Raw genomic sequence first — 21617 nt, 5'->3', positions numbered from 1 at the left:
AGTCGGCCCCAAGATTGAACCTTGGGGGACTCCACACGTTACGTTGATTGGTTCTGATACAAAGTCACCAATGGAAACAAAATAGTTCCTATCTTGTAGATATGACTTGAACCAGCTTAAGACTGTGCCTGAGATCCCCACCCAGTTTTCCAACCTGTCCAAAAGTATTGAGTGGTCGACAGTGTCAAATGCAGCACTGAGGTCCAAAAGCATTAATACTGAAGTTTTGCCAGAGTCTGTGTTTAGACGGATGTCATTTATAACTTTAAGAAGGGCCGTCTCTGTGCTATGAAGAGGTCGAAATCCTGACTGGAAGTTGTTGTGGCAGCCAGTAGAAGCCAAGAAGTGATTTAGTTGTTGGAGGACAACTTTCTCAATTATTTTACTTATGAATGGTAGATTTGAAATTGGTCTGTAGTTGTTGATAACAGAGGCATCTAGGCTCTGCTTTTTTAGAAGAGGTTTAATGACTGCAGTTTTGAAAGCCTTCGGGAAATTGCCCGATTTAATAGAATTATTAACTATTTGCAAGATGTCTGTTGATAGGCAGTCAAAAACATTCTTAAAGAAGTTGGTAGGTAAAACATCAAGGCAGCAGGTGGATGACTTTAGAGCTGTCACCGTTTCCACTAGAGTTTTAGAGTCTATGGCATTAAAGCTTGCCATCATTGCTGTGTTACTTTTGCCTAAATGGGGTGGTGATCCAACTTTTTTACTTGAGATATTGATGGTGCGTCTGATGCCTTCAATTTTATCAGTATAAAAGAATGCAAAGTCATTGCATTTCTGCGTGGAATGGAGTTCGGCTGGTATTTGTGTTGGGGGTTTAGTCAGTCTGTCAACGATTGTGAATAGGGTTTTGGCCTTATTTGTGTTGCTGTTTATGATATTGGAGAAGAATGTTTCTCTAGCACTTTTTAAGACTAAATTGTAGGCCTGGAGGCTCTCTTTATAGATGTCATGGTGAATATGAAGTTTTGTATTCCGCCAGATTCGTTCAGCCTTCCTGCACTCTCTTCTCTGGGCTGTTACAGCAGCAGATTTTCTCCAGGGTGCCTTTTGCTTGCCAGAAATCGTTTTAACTGTAACAGGTGCAATGATATCTATGATATTCACAATTTTGGAATTAAAGTTGCTTACAAGATCATCAGCATGACATGGGTTTAGAGGTGGTAGTGAGGAGATGGCGTTTTTAAAGAGGACATTAGCATGTTCATTTATGTACCGCTTTTTGACATTCTTTGATTCTGTTTGTGTGTCCGGAATTACAGAAATATTAAAGAAAACACAGAAATGATCAGACAATGAAGGATCAATCACAAGAACATCAGAAACATTGAGACCTTTTGTGATAATCAGGTCCAGGGTGTGTCCCTTATAATGTGTAGCCTCTTTCACATGTTGAGACAGTTCAAATGTGTCTAAAATAGTAAAAAGTTCTTTTGCGCCCTTGTCATTTAAATCGTCAATATGAAAATTAAAATCACCAGTTATAACCAGGCAGTCAAAGTCAGTGGAGATGCTAGACAATAGTTCAGTAAAATCATCAAAAAAATTTGTGGAATATTTAGGTGGCCTGTAGATAATTAACAAGAGAATTTTGGGAGAGCATTTCAACACAGCACACAGGTATTCAAATGATGTAAACTCACCGAGTGACATCTGTTTCCCCTGAAACATATTTTTAAATATAGCAGCAACCCCTCCACCTCTTTTCCCCGATCTACATATATCAATGAAGTTATAGTTGGGGGGTGCTGTCTCGATCAGAATGCTTGCACTGTTATTTTGTTCCAGCCATGTTTCAGTTAAAAACATAAAGTCAAGTTTAGAAGTGCTAATAAAATCATTGACTAAAAATGATTTGCTATTCAGAGACCTGACATTGAGCAGACCCATCCTGATGGTGTTATTGACAGGCTTCGATGTTGGCTTTGATTTGGAGATAATAGGAATGAGATTGTTTAGGTTAGCAGGGTGGCTAAGTTTCCCAATGTTTACTCTCTTGGTAGTCACAACAGGGATGTAGAAGGTGCCATGATTTGATGTAGGCAACCTTGGGCCCAGCTGATAATGTGGTCTACTGCTGAACCCTTTTCTGTATCAGAAATATTCAGGACTGCTGTCAGGGCGAGGCGGGGTTTGCCGTAAGGGGGAGGGGGAGTGAGCAGCGTCAGAGCTGGGACGAACTACTGAAGGTGGACGTTGAGGGCGTGTAAGGGGTTGGCGTGAGAAAGGTGAAGTATGGCTGGGGGGTTGTGGAGCACGCCTTCGTGGAGGGGGTGGTGGAGGTGAGCGATGATCTAGGGGGGTAAAAATCTGAGTAGGGTGGGGCGTGAGTGGGGGTAGCTCCCGGAACTCCAAGGGGGAGAAGGGGGGAGAAAGGTCTACTTGAGGGAGGGAGAAAGATGGAGACGTGGATGGCTTGGGGGATGTGGGGGAGGGATCTTCACATGCATTCAGAATGGAGGGAGGGGCGGTAGAGGAGGATAGACACCTCTCCTCTTTGCTCTGGTGTATCTCATGGTCGACGTTCTCCTTTTGCAGTGGCGGTCCTCCTTCGACGTTCCTGATAGGCTGTGTTGTGTCTTCCTTCCTCGGTGGCTCCTCTTGTCTCTTGTCCTTGGCAGTGATGATAGATGCAAGATGCAGGAAGTGAAACATGTTGTTCATGAATAGCTTTACTCCCATCTTATTCAGGCAAAGTCCGTCTGCCTTAAAAAGATGCCTGCGGTCCCAGAAAAAGCTAAAATTGTCAATAAAATGCATTGAACGAGCAAGAAGTGCACTTGATAGCCACTCATTCAGCGAGTAAAGTCTACTGAATCTCTCAGCTCCTCTCCTGATTGGGGGTAGAGGACCACTGATAAAAACGTCAGCATTCACAGCGCTGACTGTTTCAAAGAGTTTATTGAAGTGCTCTTTCAGCTCTCTTGATTGTTGTTTTACAATGTCATTAAAACCAATGTGCAGGATGATATTTTTCACATTTGGGTGTGCAGCGACAATTTCCAGGATTCTTTTTTCCATGTCAGATACCATATCCTTCGGAAAGCAGAGTACTTTGGTGTTATTATTGCTTTTCATATCTTTTACAGAAAAGTCCCCCACAATCAGATTTTCAGGAGCTCTCGTTAGCTTTCTCTGTGGTGTAAAGTTAGCAGGTCTTACCCTTCTGCGTGGTGATGGTGGGTTATTCAGGCAATCAGAGGGGGATCCATTGTCCATCAACAGTGGGGCAAACCTGTTCTTTAGTTGGACACTTGCTTGCTGGGGAGGTTTATTGGTAGTTCTCCTCTTCTCAGCTGTCCGCTGCTGTGTCCTACGTGGCAGTGGAGTTGATGACGCAGTATGCCTGGCTGAAGATGGTAGCGCAGGCCAGCCGGTCAGATCAGAGATATCGGGGCGCTGGGTCCTGCCAGATATCCATTCTCCCTTGTCGCAGGGAGGTGGTCTTCTCTTTGGCTTTGCACCAAGTGTGTTCCAGGGAGGATTTTCACTGGTAGATTTATTACCCTCTACAGGGACCTCCCGTTTCTTCGTAGCTTCATTGTTGCTAGTTAGCTGGGTTGTAGCATGGTGCTGTCCAGTGTTTTCAGTCGACAGGAGTGCTAGAGTGGTGTTGTAGCCACATTGTCCATTCACTTCTAAATTCACTTCCAACCGATTCATTTTTATTTCCAACAGTAAAATCTTCTTTAGCAGTTTGTGGTAATCTTCCGTAGAGAAAGGAGGCATCTTATGCTGATTACCTTTAGCACTGTAGCACAGGCTCGGGCTCAGGCTTATCTTGAATGGTAGGCCTCCTCGCGTAGTGTTGAGGACGTCGTAAAAATATTGAAAAATGCCTCTGTTATCTAAAAGAAAATATAGTCCCACTGGTTTGGTAAGTATCCAAGAGCTGTTGCTCTTTGTGTAAGAAAATAGCAGCAGATAGTAGCAAAAAATGCAAGCAGAAGCGAGAGCAAGCGAGAGCAAGCAGAAAAGCGTCCATCCAGCGCAGAGGACGGACTTTAACCTACTCCGTTTACATTCATGGTTCCAAGCCCTTACGTTCCCATTATCAGCTTATAGCCATTGTTATTTCCTCCTATTTTCGCATTCATGTCCCCCATTAAGACCATGATGTCCTTTCTTTTCTTTGTCTGAAGAATGTGGTATAGAAGATTGTAAAAGTTGTCCTTCGTTTCGTCCTCTGCATCGTTGGTAGGGGCATAGCATTGTACTACTTGAAGGTTTATTTTCTTATGCGTGGTATGTAATTTTGCAGTAATGATCCTTGAGTTGATGGGTTCCCAACTGATGAGGGCCCTCTGAGCCTCTTTGGATAGCATGAACCCTACACCCTCTGTATGTGGTGCAGAGTCTTCTGGGTGCCCTGAATATAATATGGACTCACCACTGGCCAGTTTAACCTGCCCCGACTGGAGCCATCTGGTTTCGCACAGACCCAGGAGAGATATTCTGTATCTCCTCATCTCTTCCGCTATAACTGCTGTCTTTCCTCCTGCATACATGGTCCTGACGTTCCATGTTGCGATGTTGGTGAAGTGTCTAGGGGTCTGAAGAATCGGATGCACCGACTCCTTACGGTTTTTCGAGTGCATCGTCATTTTCTCTTTGGTTTGTGTAACCGAAGAGACTTCCTTTCCAAGACTTTTGGATTTTTTGGTTTTCGTCAATGTTTCTGTAGCAAGAAGTTTTTATGGGTTGCTAGCCCCAGGCCTAACCTTCCACCATTTCTGGTTTCGGGAAGTTGTGGAGTTGACTTGTTAGTAAGGGTGTAACGGTACACAAAAATTTCGGTTTGGTACGTACCTCAGTTTAGAGGTCACGGTTCGGTTCATTTTCGGTACAGTAAGAAAACAACGAAATATAAATTTTTGGGTTAATTATTTACCAAATTTGCAAAATCTTCCACCAAAAATATTTTTCTTAGTGGAATATTTGATGTGAAGTAATCGGAACCTTGGATAGGTCAATAATTCATAATAACATTGATTTTGATTCAATATTATGTTTTGAGCAATGACAGAAGAAAAGAAAACAGCTTTGTTTTATTAGTCAACATTGCAACTTTTTCTAAATTACATTTAACCTTTAAGCTTTTTTATTTCACTTTTGTTATGTTTTTGTTTATTTTAATAGTATTTTTAGAATGTGCCGTGGGCCTTTAAAACATTAGCTGTGGGCCGCAAATTGTCTCCGGGGCACACTTTTGACACCCCTGCTATAGATAATAAAAAATTAAATCTGATAAATCTATGGATAAAAAGCAGAGCCTGGCGACGCATGCGCGTTTATCATAACTCTCTTGCTCTCTCTGTCTCTGCCCCTCCCTCACGAATGCTGCTGCGCGCACAATTTGTTTGGTTTTTAACCCCTTCTTAACCCTGAACGTACATTGAAAATACACGCAACCCTAACTCAAAATGCTGGACATTTGAGGCATTTAAGAAACTCCGCCCTGACAGCTCCGCAAAAGAGGACATGTCCGGTGAAAGGACGACGTATGGTCAGTCTATCGTAGCCCGTTAGCTGATAGCATGCCGTGTGTTGTGCCTCGGTGTGCATTGTTTACACAACGTGCGTTACGCTACTTAATATGTCAGTGTGGAAACTCGTTCGGTACACCTCCGAACCGAACCGGAACCCCCGTACCGAAACGGTTCAATACAAATACACGTACCGTTACACCCCTACTTGTTAGTCCCCTCGCCTAGTCTATTGTCTTCCAGGTAATGGGTTACAGTCTCATACCATATTAGACCAGGCAGACATAGGGTCGTGTACAAGCTGTCTCGGCACGTAAAGCCCAGTCAACTCCTGCTACTGTGTAGTGAGAGCCGCACCAGCAACAAGCAATGAAACTGGTGCAAGCCCACCCTACCAGCAGCGTGAGACAGCAGTCGATTGTATATTTCCCATTTATTGTCAATAGGGATAATTTCTGGGGAGACTGGGAATTTTCGTAAAGGGAAAACCTGTTTTGTGTTTGGTAAACGGGAAGAGCAGTGTGGGTGGATGGTTGAAATGTCAGATTCGGGTTTAAAAATTGCAAAATTCTAGAGAAATGTTCCCATTCATTTTGAATAGGAATTCTCTGGACATTCGAGAAAACCGGGACATTTTGAAAATGTTGATACTAGCACAATTGTCCTAGATATGAATGGGTTGGTGTTGGAATTTTTGTAATCGATTGAAAAATGTTGAGAGTTTGAATTTAAATTGGTATTTTGGAATTTCAGGAAAACAGGTAATTGGTACCAAAAAAATTTTTTGTTTTGTTGTCCTAACTAAGAGGAATGTTTTCAAGGTGGAATGGTCAAAAACAGTTGAAAAATGTGGACTGTGGAAACTTTCCAGGAAGAGGTGAAAATAGGGCCTTGGAAAACTGGAAATTCCTGGAATTTTTTTAACTTGGAAAATGGTAGTTTGATTTTCCAAGGTGAGATGAGTGTGTGGATGTTGGAACGGTTAGAATCGGTTGAGAAATGAGGGAAACGTGCAAGTTAAAAAAATGGCCAATTCATTTTCAATGGAAAAAATTACCCGGAAAACCGGGAATTCTGGGTAATTTAGGATATTTTTTAAATGATTTTTGGTGGAGTTCACTATTCCCGGTCGAGCCAAACGTTTTGATATTGGAACGGTTCTGATTGGATGAAAACTGTGGGCTGCGGAGCCAAAGTTATGCGGCGGAATAATAACAGATAGTTTTTTGGTGTAGAATCTTCTGTGTGAATGCTAGGACGTTTCCAAACTAGATCAATTGATCTGGAACGTGTGGTTGTGTGTAGACTAACATGCTTTTTTAAACCGGAGCATTCAACTCTGCGTAGGACTTTTATTTTTTTAAATGCAGTCCGTGGATGTTTACATTAGGATGTTTGTGTTCTTCACTTGCTTGTGAATGGATTCTGTGTGCACACTCATTTCTCAGTGCATGTAGAGGTACTGAGTGCCTGGTTAAGCAGAAAGAAACACCACAATTACCACAAAGAATGTTTCTTTGGGGTTTACTCTTTTGGGCTTCTCTGTGGTTGCTTCAGGAATCTTCATATTAACGTGCGTCTTGTCCACTCTTTTCCTCGGTTCTCTCGTACTGATTCCGAAGTTTAGTTTGCCTAAAAAAACATGGTGAGCGCGGTTTTCTGTGCCTTGTCACTGCAGGGTAGAGAGTCAGGCCTTGCAGAGAGAGCTGGCCGGACTATCGGAGCGCTACTCTCAGAAGTGTCTGGAGCTAAACCGGGCTGAACAGAACAACGCTGAAAGAGAACGGGAACTCAGTCGAAAGGAGAGCAATCTGGAGCAGCTCAGGAAGGAGAACCAAGTGAGTTGTATTACAAGAACACAAGCAGGGTTAGCCCATGGCTTAAACAAACAAGTAGAGGGCACAAAATCATGGCTCTGGCTTTTCTAAAGATTTGAAGATGTTTTTCTTTCATTTGAACCCATCAGTTATAAAAGATTAAATCAATTTTGCTGTCAAAGTCCTATAAGATTGTTTCAATCAAATCAGGAAAGGAATTAGACCACCGCGTAGGCGGTCTAATTCCTTTCCTGGGGTGTCCAAACTACGGCCTGCGCCGGCGTTTTCAGTTTGGCCCGCGAGACGTCATGAGTCTACTAAGGCGGTGTTTTTCAACCGCTGTGCCGCGGCACACTGGTGTGCCGTGAGATACAGTCTGGTGTGCCGTGGAAGATGATGTAATTTCACCTAATTGGGTTAAAAATATTTTTTGCAAACCAGTAATTATAATCCGCAAATGTGCCGTTGTTTAGTGTCTGTGCTGTCTAGAGCTCGGCAGAGTAACCGTGTTATACTCTTCTATGTCAGTAGGTGGCAGCGGGTACATAATTGCTTTGTAGATGTCGGGAACATGGTTTGTCGTGATCACAATATGCGGGAGGCAGCGTGTAGGTAAAAAGGTACCGTATTTTTCGGACTATAAGTCGCAGTTTTTTTTCATAGTTTGGCCGGGGGTGCGACTTATACTCAGGAGCGACTTATGTGTGAAATTATTAACACATTACCGTAAAATATCAAATAATATTATCTAGCTCATTCACGTAAGAGACTAGACGTATAAGATTTCATCAGATTTAGCGATTAGGAGTAACAGATTGTTTGGTAAACGTATAGCATTTTCTATATGTTAAAGTTACGTTAACATACCAGGCACGTTCTCAGTTGGTTATTTATGCGTCATATAACGTACACTTATTCAGCCTGTTGTTCACTATTCTTTATTTATTTTAAATTGCCTTTCTATTCTTGGTGTTGGGTTTTATCAAATAAATTTCCCCTAAAAAATGCGACTTATACTCCAGTGCGACTTATGTGTTTTTTTCCTTCTTTATTATGCATTTTCGGCCGGTGCGACTTATACTCCGGAGCGCCTTATACTCCGAAAAATACGGTATCTAACGCTTAAACCAAAAATAAACAAAAGGCGAATGCCGCTAGGAAAAGGCATTGAAGCTTAGGGAAGGCTATGCAAAACGAAACTAAAACTGAACTGGCTGCAAAGTAAACAAAAAAAGAATGCTGGACGACAGCAAAAACTTGCAGCGTGTGGAGAAGAAGGCGTCCACAAAGTACATCCGTACATAACATGACTATCAACAGTGTCCCCACAAAGAAGGACAGCGCCCACACAACTTAAATAGTCTTGATTGCGAAAACAAAGCAGGTGTGGGGAATAGTGTTCAAGGAAGACATGAAACTGGTACAGGAAAACACCAACAAAAGAGGAAAATACACCAAAATAAGAGCGCAAGACTAGAACTAAAACACCACACACAGGAAAACACCAACAAACTCAAAATAAGTCACGGCGTGATGTGACAGGTGGCGACAGTACACCTACTTTGAGACAAGAGCTATAGTGATGCATGCTTGGTTATGGTTAGAATTCATATCCAACAGTTTGAGAACGACTTTTTATTGTCAATATCAATATGTTTTCCGTTGGTGGTGTGCCTCAGAAATTTTTCTACGAAAAAAATGTGCCTTCACTCAGAAAAGGTTGAAAAACACTGTACTAAGGGATATGGCCCGTGGGGTGTTATCAAATTAATTTCAAATATCAAACAAACTGAATCAGCACATCATTCACTTTTATGACCCAATCCAATCAACCTTCTTTAGTCATGGTGCAAAAAAAATGCAACCAACCCAAAAAGCCAACACATATTTTCATTAGGGCTGGATGATTATGGCAAAAATAATAACCGCGATATTTTAATGACGATTAATAACATGATTATTCATTAATTTTCAAGTATTTATTGTACTACCAAAAGTCAGCTTTAAATATGGTTAAAAAAATGAATGTGACAAAAAAACTCAACAAGTAACATAATAAAAGTAATAATACATTTAAATTACAATAGCTATAGAAAAAAACACACATTCAAATTCATTTTTTTCCGTTTACCATATACGATACTTTTTGTGTCAAATAAAATGGAATAAAATGTTTAATTAAATGCAAAAAACATCTTTAGAAAAATTCTACCAATAGTTTAGGTCAAAGCGTAATAATTGTGTAAATGTATCAGTAAGTGTTTTTAAGTACATTACGCTTGTGTTAGGTCCTTCTTAGAAAACTTTATTTTGTTAGCGCAACATCCATTATTGTGAAGGGAGGAAGTGTGTTGTGCTATTCTCAGCCTGACGAGTGAAGAAAGAACATGAAGCTATAAAAAAGAGAGAGAGAGCCTCTCAAGTTATGACTGACATTAATGTTACATCCATGATGCTCAAAATCCCGGGTGTTCCTGAATGCAACCCAAAGTACACTTCATTCATTAACGGTGTTACAAAAAAGATCGGTTAGAATAATACATAATGTTGGATATAGAGAACATACAAATCCTTTATTTATTGAATCAAAGATACTGAAATTCCACGACATAGTGAATTTGCAAACAGCTAAAATTATACACAAAGCAAACTATAACCTGCTACCCAAGAATATACAACAATTCTTCTCAAAAAAAGAGGAGAAATATAACCTTAGAGAAAAATGTAATTTAAAACATTTGTACGCACGTACAACACTTAAGACCTTCAGTATATCAGTTTGTGGAATTAAATTATGGAATGGATTAAGCAAAGCAATCAAACAATGTACTAATATGATCCACTTCAAGAAACTCTTCAAACTTAAAGTGTTTACAAAGTACAAAGAAGAAGAACCATGATAAACATTCTGAATTTATTTAATTCATCCATTCTTTCACTCTCAAAATAATCTTACTTATCTCATCATATGAAATGTAACTTACTTCACCAATTATTATTTATCTATTTATTTTTATTGTGATTACTTATGGCGTATATTGTGAATAAATTGAGAACAGGAAGTGAACAAAAAAGTTTAGGAACTGTTATATAAAAGAAAAGGGGTAGGATTAAATAAGCTCTGCTTCTTCCTACTCCTTTTCGAACATGTTGAAAAGAGAACCTGGAAATTGTGATGTATCATGTTGTATGCTTGCATGTTCGAAATAAACTCAAACTCAAACTCAACTTGCCATAACCGTCAATTCAGCAGCAGCAGCTCAGTAGCTAGCTTAACTTTCGCTAGTGGCCGAGGAGCAGTGCGAGTGTCTCTCTGAGCAAGGCACTTTGTTACTACACCAAAAAAGTAGTTTCTCTGCGTTAGCTCTTACAATAACAATGATGCTACAACTTGGTTAATATTTGAGGTCGGAATCTTTGGGCACCACACGATTCAATTCAGAATCGATTGTGGATTCAACACGATACTTGTAATATGTTATTTGGAATATATATTATAATAGAACCTTTTCAAAACAGGTTTGGTTACAAAAGCTCCTCTTGGCAGCTGACGTACGACTTACTGTTGGCCCAAAATAACGTATTTTTACAAATGTCTTTTTTTAATTGTGTTTTTTTAATAGTTTTTTTAAATCACAAAACGTTAAATCATTTTAATAAAATAAAATAAAGCAATCCCAATTCCAAGCCAATCTCAGTTTTACAATACTTAGGATAGAACGTTACAAAGCAATTGAGAAGACATACAAATACAATAACAAACAAGAAAAAAACAAAAAATTATTCATGCAATATTATCACTAAAAATAGAGTAGGAATATAAAAAAAATTGGTTGTTGAAAGTTAATACGTTACAAGTCAAGTTAACATAACGTTTACAGGGTTTCCTGCAGCGCTTTGTTGTTAAGCGCCCGCCTTAACAACAAAGAGCCACCGCCTAAACTAAAGTATTTTATTTATTTTATTTGTATTTTTTAATTATTTTTTAAATTTTTTTGTCCTGTCTAGCTTCTCAGGCAAATCATATAGTTGATGTACCGTAATTTCCGGACTATAAGCCGCACCTGACTATAAGCCGCACCAGCTAAATCTAGGGGAAAATACAGATTGCTCCATATATAAGCCGCACCCGACTATAAGCCGCAGGGTTTTGATGTGTAATTACCGTAGTATATAGGGGTTACTGCTACCACGGAGGGGATTGTCGGGACAGAGATGACTGTTTGAGAATGCAAAGCGTCCCATTTATTAACAATAAATCTTTCAATCATTCAATCAAACTTTCACATCTTTGACATGGCGAACAGCATCCGTGCAGAGTACAAATAATACAACGGTGCAAAGTAATACAAAGTGCTCGCCTGTACGTTATCAAAATAACCAGCCTACCGGTATATGAAAAGTCAGTCTTTAATCATTGTGTCATCGTCTTCCTCCTGCGTACTAAAACCACAGAAATCCTCTTCGTCGGCGTCGGAGAAGAACAGGCCGTAAATAAGCCGCACCCTTGTATAAGCCGCAGGGACCAGAACGAGGGGAAAAAGTAGCGGCTTATAGTCCGGAAATTACGGTAGATGCCCATATCGGCTGTTCAGATTTACTTTACAAAAGAGAAGTGTAGGATACTTCTCTTGTTGCCTTATTTGTATTTGACTTTATTAAATGTATTTATATTATCATTTGGTACTAAACTAAATTCTTAACAAGCTGCTACGCTTCGTACTGCCTCTTTCTCTGTCAGTACGTCTCTGCAGCACCCAGCATTGTCCCACCCACACAACCATCTGATTGGTTACACGCAGAGCGGTAACAGCCAATCAGCAGTGCGTATTCAGAGCGCGTGTAACAGCCAATCAGCAGTGCGTATTCAGAGCTCATGTAACAGCCAATCAGCAGTGAGTACTCAGAGCGCATGGAGTCAGTTCTCACGGCATAGGCAGGCAGAGAGAAGAGACGGTGCGGGTTAGCAGAAAGGTGTTTAGCAGGTGTTTAGCAGGTGAGCATAATGCAGCGGACTCTCCCCAAATTATAATAAACACCTCCCAGTCAACTACTAGTAACATCACTATGAGCCCGTTGACGTTCTAGAAATATAAACGGCAGCTCAGCACGCTCGCAGTCCTTTAGGTGAAGGCTAATTAGCTTTTAGCGTAACGTTAGCTCATTTTGCGGTGTGTGTGTGTGCGTGCGTGCATGCGTGTTACGGACACACTGTCTGAGCGAAAGACAAGCATTATTGACCTACAGTTAACAACTAAGTTATTTCACTTTACCTTTTTCTGTGTTGAAGCAGCAAAAAATTACATTATGTTAAATGAAGAGTTTCTGTCTCTGATAGTTGATATAATAATGTTTTTTTTACATGAACTCCATAGTGTTCAGGGATGAATAGTCTCTCCTATTGCTATTGTACTATTTTTTTCAGCTTTAGTTAAAAGTTAAAGTACCAATGATTATCACACACACACGAGGTGTGGCGAAATTATTCTGTGCATTTGACCCATCAGCCTTGATCACCCCCTGGGAGGTGAGGGAAGCAGTGAGCAACAGTGGTGGCCACGCCTGGGAATCATTTTTGGTGATTTAACCCCCAATTCCAACCCTTGATGCTACATTAACCATTAGTAATGTAGCAGCCTAGTTTTGAATGGCAGGGTCCCTGCTATCACATGTTGATAAAAATATAACATTTACAAAATAAAAATCAACTACAGGCTTCCCAAATGCTGTAATAAATTAAGCATGATGAGTTGAGCATATGTCAACATGTGGCCCCACTTTTAACTCTTTTTTTCAAACGCTTATTGCAAACGCTTATTTACAGTAAGTCATTAATTTGAGTTTGTCATTATTTTGTCTTAGTAAGTCAATATTTACTAAGTCAAAATAATGACATACTTAGTATCTCAGGTAACTAGGACTGTTTTGTGTTTTGTTTTTACTTTACGGAAAAAATATCGAGATATATATCGTATATTGCCATTCAGCATACGGAGCGGAAAACACCACCAAAAATTGTAGGCTTCTTCACGCGACGAAGCCGGCCTACTTCACCACAGTCTGTAGTCTATTGCCCCCCAGGCACCGATGAGATGGGGACGTGATGGCCAAATTACACTGCTCTTTACACCCACCCAGCACCTTCTCCGTCCGCTGTCCCCTTCCCCCTGGAGAGACACCACCTTAAAGGCCTACTGAAATGAATTTTTTTTATTTAAACGTGGATAGCAGATCCATTCTGTGTCATACTTGATCATTTTGCGATATTGCCATATTTTTGCTGAAAGGATTTACCGTAATTTCCGGACTATAAGCCGCACCTGACTATAAGCCACACCAGCTAAATTTAGGGGAAAATACAGATTGCTCCATATATGAGCCGCACCCGACTATAAGCCGCAGGGTTTTGATGTGTAATTACCGTAGTATATAGGGGTTCCTGCTACCACGGAGGGGATTGTCGGGACAGAGATGACTGTTTGGGAACGCAAAGCGTCCCATTTATTAACAATAAATCTTTCAATCATTCAATCAAACTTTCACATCTTTGACATGGCGAACAGCATTCGTGCAGAGTACAAATAATACAACGGTGCAAAGTAATACAAAGTGCTCGCCTGTACGTTATCAAAATAACCAGCCTACCGGTATATGAAAAGTCAGTCTTTAATCATTGTGTCATCGTCTTCCTCCTGCGTACTAAAACCACCGAAATCCTCTTCGTCGATGTCAGAGAAGAACAGGCCGTAAATAAGCCGCACCCTTGTATAAGCCGCAGGGACCAGAACGAGGGGGAAAAGTAGCGGCTTATAGTCCGGAAATTACGGTAGTAGAGAACATCGACGATAAAGGTCGCAACTTTTGGTCGCTGATTAAAAAAAACCTTGCCTGTACCGGAAGTAGCGTGACGTCGCAGGTTGAAGGGCTCCTCACATTTCCCCATTGTTTACACCAGCAGCGAGAGCGATTCGGACTGAGAAAGAGACAATTACCCCATTAATTTGGGCGAGGATGAAAGATTTGTGGATGAGGAACGTGAGAGTGAAGGACTAGAGTGCAGTGCAGGACGTATCTTTTTTCGCTCTGACCGTAACTTAGGTAAAAGGGCTCATTGGATTCCACACTTTCTCCTTTTTCTATTGTGGATCACGGATTTGTATTTTAAACCACCTCGGATACTATATCCTCTTGAAAATGAGAGTCGAGAACGCGAAATGGACATTCACAGTGACTTTTATCTCCATGACAATACATCGGTGAAGCACTTTAGCTACGGAGCTAACGTGATAGCATTGTGCTTAAATGCAGATACAAACAAAATAAATAAGCCCCTGACTGGAAGGATAGACAGAAGATCAACAATACTACTATGAGGAGACACCAAACCAAACACTGGACCTGTAACTACACGGTTAATGCTGTGCCGCCTGTCGAAGCCTAGTAATGCTGTTGCTAACGACCCCATTGAAGCTAACTTAGCTACGGGACCTCGTCAGAGCTATGATAAAAACATTAGCGCTCCACCTACGCCAGCCCTCATCTGCTCATCAACACCCGTGCTCACCTGCGTTCCAGCGGTCGGCGGCTAGCGTCGGATAGCGCGTCTGCTATCCAAGTCAAAGTCCTCCTGGTTGTGTTGCTGCAGCCAGCCGCTAATACACCGATCCCACCTACAGCGTTCTTCTTTGCAGTCTCCATTGTTCATTAAACAAATTGCAAAAGATTCACCAACACAGATGTCCAGAATACTGTGGAATTTTGCGATGAAAACAGCTGTTTGTATTGTGATACAATGTGTCCGAATGCTTCCGTTTCAACCATTGACGTCACGCGCAAACGTCATCATACATAGACGTTTTCAACCGGAAGTTCCCCAGGAAATTTAAAATTGCACTTTATAAGTTAACCCGGCGGTATTGGCATGTGTTGCAATGTTAAGATTGCATCATTGATATATAAACTATCAGGCTGCGTGTAGTGGTGGGTTTCAGTAGGCCTTTAACTAACAAATTTTATGGGGGAAACACTGGTTTAGATTGTAGACTACATCTTCAATGTTTGGCTAGGTAAAATAAAGACATGATTGAGACTCCATCGGTCCGGTATGTTTTTTTGTTTGTTTTTTACATGCAAGCCCACGGATATCTACTTGGCGTATCAAGTGGATTCGCTAAAAAAATTGTTCAAATGCCAGTTATTCGTTTTGTCCAATTGTGCACAAAATCGGGAATTAGGGGGAAAAAAAGATTTGGTATCTGTTTTTTCATTCTGGGTTTGGAAAGAAATATAGAAAAAGCAAAGTTATTTCTTTTTTTCTGTTAGTGTCGGTTTTATATTGAAAAACAGATAAATGGAAGGTTAGAAAAATCTAAAGTTTTTCCTTTTTTTTGTTTTTAAAAAAAAAAGCTAGTTTTAACCAATTAAGCCAAAAAGATTTCAGCTCATGTACAAATAGTGAGGGTGGGGGCCCTTCAGGGGTCTACTATTAAGGGGGAACACCACATGTGTACGTAGCACGTTTACACTGTGCTAGCAAGAGTCATTTTTAAATACAACCAAATCATTGTCTCATGTAAATGTAAATATTCTTCCATCCAGAACTTAAAGGAGCGCTTGGCAGAGGAGATCTGCCGCATACGATACAACACAGATCTGGGTTCAAAGGGCAACCGAGATGGGACATCCTGTGAATTAGAGGTACGAAGCCCTTCTGTATGTTTATATGCGCAACACCAAAGGGGAAAAAATGTACTCCGTATTGAAAGGAAGTAAAAATATGAATGGGACCATGTTAAAATGTTGTTTCGGAATTTTGCCTATTCAATAAAGAAATGTCCAAAGAAAGATAAGGTATTTTAGGTATTTATTATTTGAGATCTCAAATAACATCGGCTTGCAGAGAAGTGAGTCTACGCTGCTGACAGAAAGAAAGAAGATAGAATAAGAGAAAGACAAGGAAATCTTTCAGAGCCTCCGATCTGCCTGAGAAGGTGAAGATAGAGGAGGAGGGGTTGGGGCAAAGAAGACAAGCGAATATTGCAAGGACAGGAGGAGGATAAGAAAAAACAAAAGCAACAGACCAGGGATAGGCAGTAATACAGCATCAATCACAAAAGACACCCATTTGGAGGAACCTTTGCCCAAAAGACAATGTAAAGAGATTACTCAAATATTAATATTGCCACAACAATGTCAGATGTCTGTGACATAATGTAATTTGCCAGTGTGTTTAAGGCACAGAAAAAAAATATGCAGCTCCAAATCGTTATGATTAGTCGTCAGTGGTTTGCATTTGCACACTTGCACATAGGTTAGTATGCGGGGGACAACACTACCACGGTCTGTCGTGAGAAAGTTGTTGTGAACTGCAAAAAAGCTGAGCAGGAAAATAAAAAACCTCCTCATAACCCCTCTGACTTTTAACCATTACTTCTGCAAATCTTTGTGTCACGACTTTCTGGCAGGAAACGAAAACCACACTGCTACTTGTCTTCCAGGTCCTGCTCAGAGTCAAAGAAAACGAGATCGAGTACTTGTATAAGGAGATCAGCTGTCTAAGGAATGAACTGGAGTTCCTCAACACGGTATTTTGTGTTAAAAATGTCTGTTACCTACATTTCAGGCAATGTTTATCCTCTAATGTTTGAAGCAGGTTCTGGTTGAGAATGTTAACGCCTGCAAGAATTTAACGGTTGTAGCTAAATTCTAAGACAGGGGTGTCCAAACTACGACCCACCAGCCTCTTCAATTTGGCCCGTGAGACGTTATGAGTTCAGCAAAACATTGCACTGCCGAGTGCTTACAAATTAGTCTTAAACACCAGGTGGTGTCTGAATTAGGGCTGGGCGATATGGCCTTTTATTAATATCGCGATGTTTTTAGGCCATGTCACGATACACGATATATATATCTCGATATTTTGCCTTAGCCTTGAATTAACACTTGATGCATATAATCAACCCGTTTGATGATTATATGTGTCTACATTAAAACATTCTTGTTCATACTGCATTAATATATGCTAATTTTAAACTTTCATGCAGAGAGGGAAACCACAACTAAGTTAATTTACCAAAACTTTATTTTATTAAGCAGTGGCACAAACATTCATGTCATTTCCAAAACAGAACGTGCAAGATTGTCAGAGACATTTTAAAACAAGCTATCAGTGCACTTTTGTGCATGATGTCACTAAGATGACATAACAAAACAACACTAAATTAAAGTGCACTTTTTGTACAGAACACCACTACAATAGTTTAAAACAAATAAAGTGCACTTTTGTGCATGATGTCACACAAGATATTTCAATAAATGTCAAATAGAAATTAGCTGCATAATAGGAAATCAAATAGTGTATGTCCTTCGCTATGTGGTAGGTTCCTGCGGACGTTATCTCCTTCTGTTGTTGACTATTTTTTTCATACGGTGTTGAGTTTGAGTTTATTTCGAACATGCAAGCATACAACATGATACATCACAATTTCCAGTTTCTCTTTTCAACATGTTCGAAAAGGAGTAGGAAGAAGCAGAGCTTATTTAATCCTACCCCTTTTCTTTACATAACAGTTGCTGAAACTTTTTTTATTCACTTCCTGTTCTCTATTTTTTCACAATAAACTCCATATGTAATCACAATAAAAATAAATAAATAAATAATAGTAAGAATTGAATAATAATAATTGGTGAAGAAAGTCATATTTCATATGATGAGATAAGTAAGATTACTTTAAGAATGAATGAATGGATGGATGAAATAAATTGAAAATGTTTGTCATGGTTCTTCTTCTTTGTACTTTGTAAACACTTTGAGTTTGAAGAGTTTCTTGAAGTGGATCATATTAGTACATTGTTTGATTGCTTTGCTTAATCCATTCCATAATTGAATTCCACATACTGATATACTGAAGGTCTTAAGTGTTGTACGTCCGTACAAATGTTTTAAATTACATTTTTCTCTAAGATTATATTTCTCCTCTTTTGTTGAGAAGAATTGTTGTATATTCTTGGGTAGCAGGTTATAGTTTGCTTTGTGCATAATTTTAGCTGTTTGCAAATTCACTATGTCGTGGAATTTCAGTATCTTTGATTCAATAAATAAAGGATTTGTATGTTCTCTATATCCAACATTATGTATTATTCTAACTGATCTTTTTTGTAACACCGTTAATGAATGAAGTGTACTTTTGTAATTATTTCCCCATATTTCTACACAGTAGCTCAGATATGGTAACACTAGTGAGCAGTATAGACTATGAAGTGATTTTTGGTCTAGAACATGTTTTGCTTTATTCATTATTGACGTGTTTCTTGCTACTTTATGTTGTATATTTTTTACGTGAGATTTCCAGTTCAATTTATCATCAATCATTATACCTAGAAATTTGGTTTCATTTACTCTTTCAATTTCTATTCCGTCTATTTGTATTTGTGTTTGACTTTCTCTTCTACTATTACCAAATAGCATTATTTTAGTTTTACTAAGATTCAACGATAGTCTGTTTTTGTCAAACCATCTTTTTAATTTGTTAATTTCTTCTGTTATTATTTGTATTATCTCCTGTGTGTTCTCTCCTGAACAAAACGCTGTTGTATCATCCGCAAATAATACTAACTTTAAATCTTTTGTAACTTTACAAATGTCATTTATATAGAGATTGAATAATTTAGGTCCTAATATTGATCCCTGAGGTACACCACAGGATATATTTAGCGTTGTAGACGTGTGTTCGCCTAGCTTCACGTATTGTTTCCTGTTCGTTAGATAACTTCTTATCCAGTTTAAGACTAACCCTCTGATGCCATATCGTTCTAGTTTTTTGATTAAAATATTGTGATTAATTGTGTCAAATGCTTTAGTTAGATCCATAAAAACTGCTGCTGCACATTTTTTACTGTCTATTGCATTGGTAATTTCTTCTGTAATTTCAATTAAAGCCATTGAAGTTGAGACATTAGCTCTGTATCCATATTGGTTCTCTTCGAGTATTCTATTTTTATTTATGAAACTCTCTAATCTGTTATTAAACAGTTTTTCAATGATTTTAGAAAATTGTGGAAGTAAAGAAACAGGTCTATAATTTGTAAATTGATGTTTATCTCCAGTCTTATAAATTGGTGCAACTTTAGCTATTTTCATTTTGTTTGGAAATGTACCTGTTTGAAATGATAGGTTACTAATATACATTAATGGTCCTGATATCTCTTCTATAACCTTTTTTATCGTATCCATATCAATTCCATTACAATCAGTTGAAGTCTTAGATTTACATTTTTTCACGATTATAACTATTTCCTCCTGTGTCACATTACTGAGGAACATGGAGTTGGGATTTCGCTCTATGGTATCATTATAGTCCTCAATTGGAACTGGGTCTGGAATCCTTTCTTCCAATTTTGGTCCAATATTTACAAAATAATTATTGAAGCTTTCAACTACTTCCTTTATGTTGTCATTGTTTTTATTTCCGTCTAAAAAGTATTGAGGGTAGTCCCTCTTTGTGCCATTTTTAATAATGTTATTGAGGATGCCCCATGTTGCTCTCATATTATTTTTGTTCCTTTCCAATAATTCACTGTAATATTCTTTTCTACATGATCGTAGTATTTCTGTTAACTTGTTTTTATACTTTTTGTACTTAATTTCTGCCTCTATAGTTCTTTGTGCTATAAATTCTCTATATATTGTATTCTTCTTCTTACAAGCATTTTTTAATCCTTTTGTCATCCATGGTTGGTTATTCTTTCTCTGTTTATTACTAAGTTGTATCCATGGACAATGTTTGTCATAAAGTATTATGAACTTGTTTAAGAAATGTTCATATGCTTCATCAACCTCCTTTTCATTGTACACATTGTCCCAATCTTGCTTTTGTAGCTCAATTTTGAAAGCAGTCATCCTCTTCTCTGTGCACAGTCTTCGAAATGTCCTTTTGTCTTCCATTTTCTTCTTGTAGTGTCCATCATATAGTGTAAAAACTGGCAGATGATCACTAACGTCGGTAATAAGTAGACCACTTGTAGTGTTATTGTCAAACTCATTGGTAAAAATATTATCAATAAGCGTGGCACATTGTCCTGTGATTCTACTTGGCTTTGTGATTTTTGGATATAAACTGATGCTGTACATTGTGTCATCAATAGACTTTTGCTTGTTAGGGTTCAATAAGTCAATATTAAAGTCACCACATAAGAACATTATTCTTTGACCATTGTCCATGTAAGTAGCCTTGATCCATTCTTCAAATGTTTCTATACTTGACTTAGGTGATCTATATATACAACTGATGAAAATGTTTTTGCTTTTTTCCTGACATATTTCAATGGTTATACATTCTAAGATATTATCTATAGCAAATGACATGTTTTTTACCACTTTGTAGTTCAGGTTCTTCATCACGTACACAGCTACTCCTCCTCCATTTTTGTTGGTTCTGTTGATGTAGTTTAGTTCATATCCCTCCAGATCAAAATCTATTCCTTTTTTATCATCAATCCATGTTTCTGTAACAGCAATCACTTTGAAGGGTTCGTTGATGTGTTCCAAAAAGTTCTTAATGTTGTTGTAGTTTGCATACAAGCTTCTGCTATTAAAATGAATAATTGACAATTTGTTATGTAATGTTGCTATTATATTGATCATCTGTATAATAAAAACAATTATTACTGATGTGGAAGAAAAAATTTGTATCTGGATCTATATCATTTTCCAAATCCTGGTTTTTGTAATCTTTGTTGCAGAAATTTTTTAGTTCCATATTTTCTTGTTCAACAATCTTTGATGTTGTTTCAATAATCTCAATAAGTGTAAGTGAATGCAATCCTGAATGTAGGTCCTCTTGTTTAGTCGTCCCTTGGAACATAGTAGTGTCGATGTTGAATTTGGGTGTTTGTTTTCTGTCACAGTCCATTATCATCGTTGTTTTGGTAGCTGTGTAAACTTTAAAAATTGTCCAGGTCCTTGATGTCATGGACAACAATTACTCTTGCTTCTGGACCTCCATTCAGCTTGATGTAGATTTTACAGTTGGTGCTCCAAGTTCCCTGGATTTTTCCCTGCCTTCTCAAGTCGCGTGCTTTCTTGGCGATTCCAGCATTGCGTTTTGTGAGATGCTCATTCATGTACACATTTGTTCCCTTCAGCTTCTTTCCCCGTCTCAGCAATGCCATTTTAGATTTTCTGTTTACGAGTTTCACGAGCACGACTGGAGTGGCGTTGTTGTTTCTTCCGTTCAGTGGGATGCATGTTTCGATGGTATTAATGTCTATTTCAATTTCCTTTGATTGCAGAAAGTTGACCACTTGC

At 38.9% G+C, this 21617-nt stretch overlaps 1 protein-coding gene across 1 annotated transcript in view; it reads left to right on the top strand.

Moving 5' to 3' along the window:
- The window catches only part of triobpb (TRIO and F-actin binding protein b), a 74175-nt gene that overhangs the window by 46024 nt on the left and 6534 nt on the right, over positions 1 to 21617 (top strand). Inside the window, exons 9-11 of the mRNA XM_062037282.1 lie at positions 7174 to 7333; positions 15911 to 16009; positions 16810 to 16896. Of these exons, the coding sequence (XP_061893266.1) occupies positions 7174 to 7333; positions 15911 to 16009; positions 16810 to 16896 (346 nt within the window). The remainder of the gene's footprint in view (positions 1 to 7173; positions 7334 to 15910; positions 16010 to 16809; positions 16897 to 21617) is intronic.

Source organism: Entelurus aequoreus, linkage group LG25, assembly GCF_033978785.1.
Source record: "Entelurus aequoreus isolate RoL-2023_Sb linkage group LG25, RoL_Eaeq_v1.1, whole genome shotgun sequence".
Classification (NCBI taxonomy): domain Eukaryota; kingdom Metazoa; phylum Chordata; class Actinopteri; order Syngnathiformes; family Syngnathidae; genus Entelurus; species Entelurus aequoreus.
Note: the sequence above shows the minus strand (reverse complement) of the source record. Positions and strands in the feature narration are given on the sequence as shown.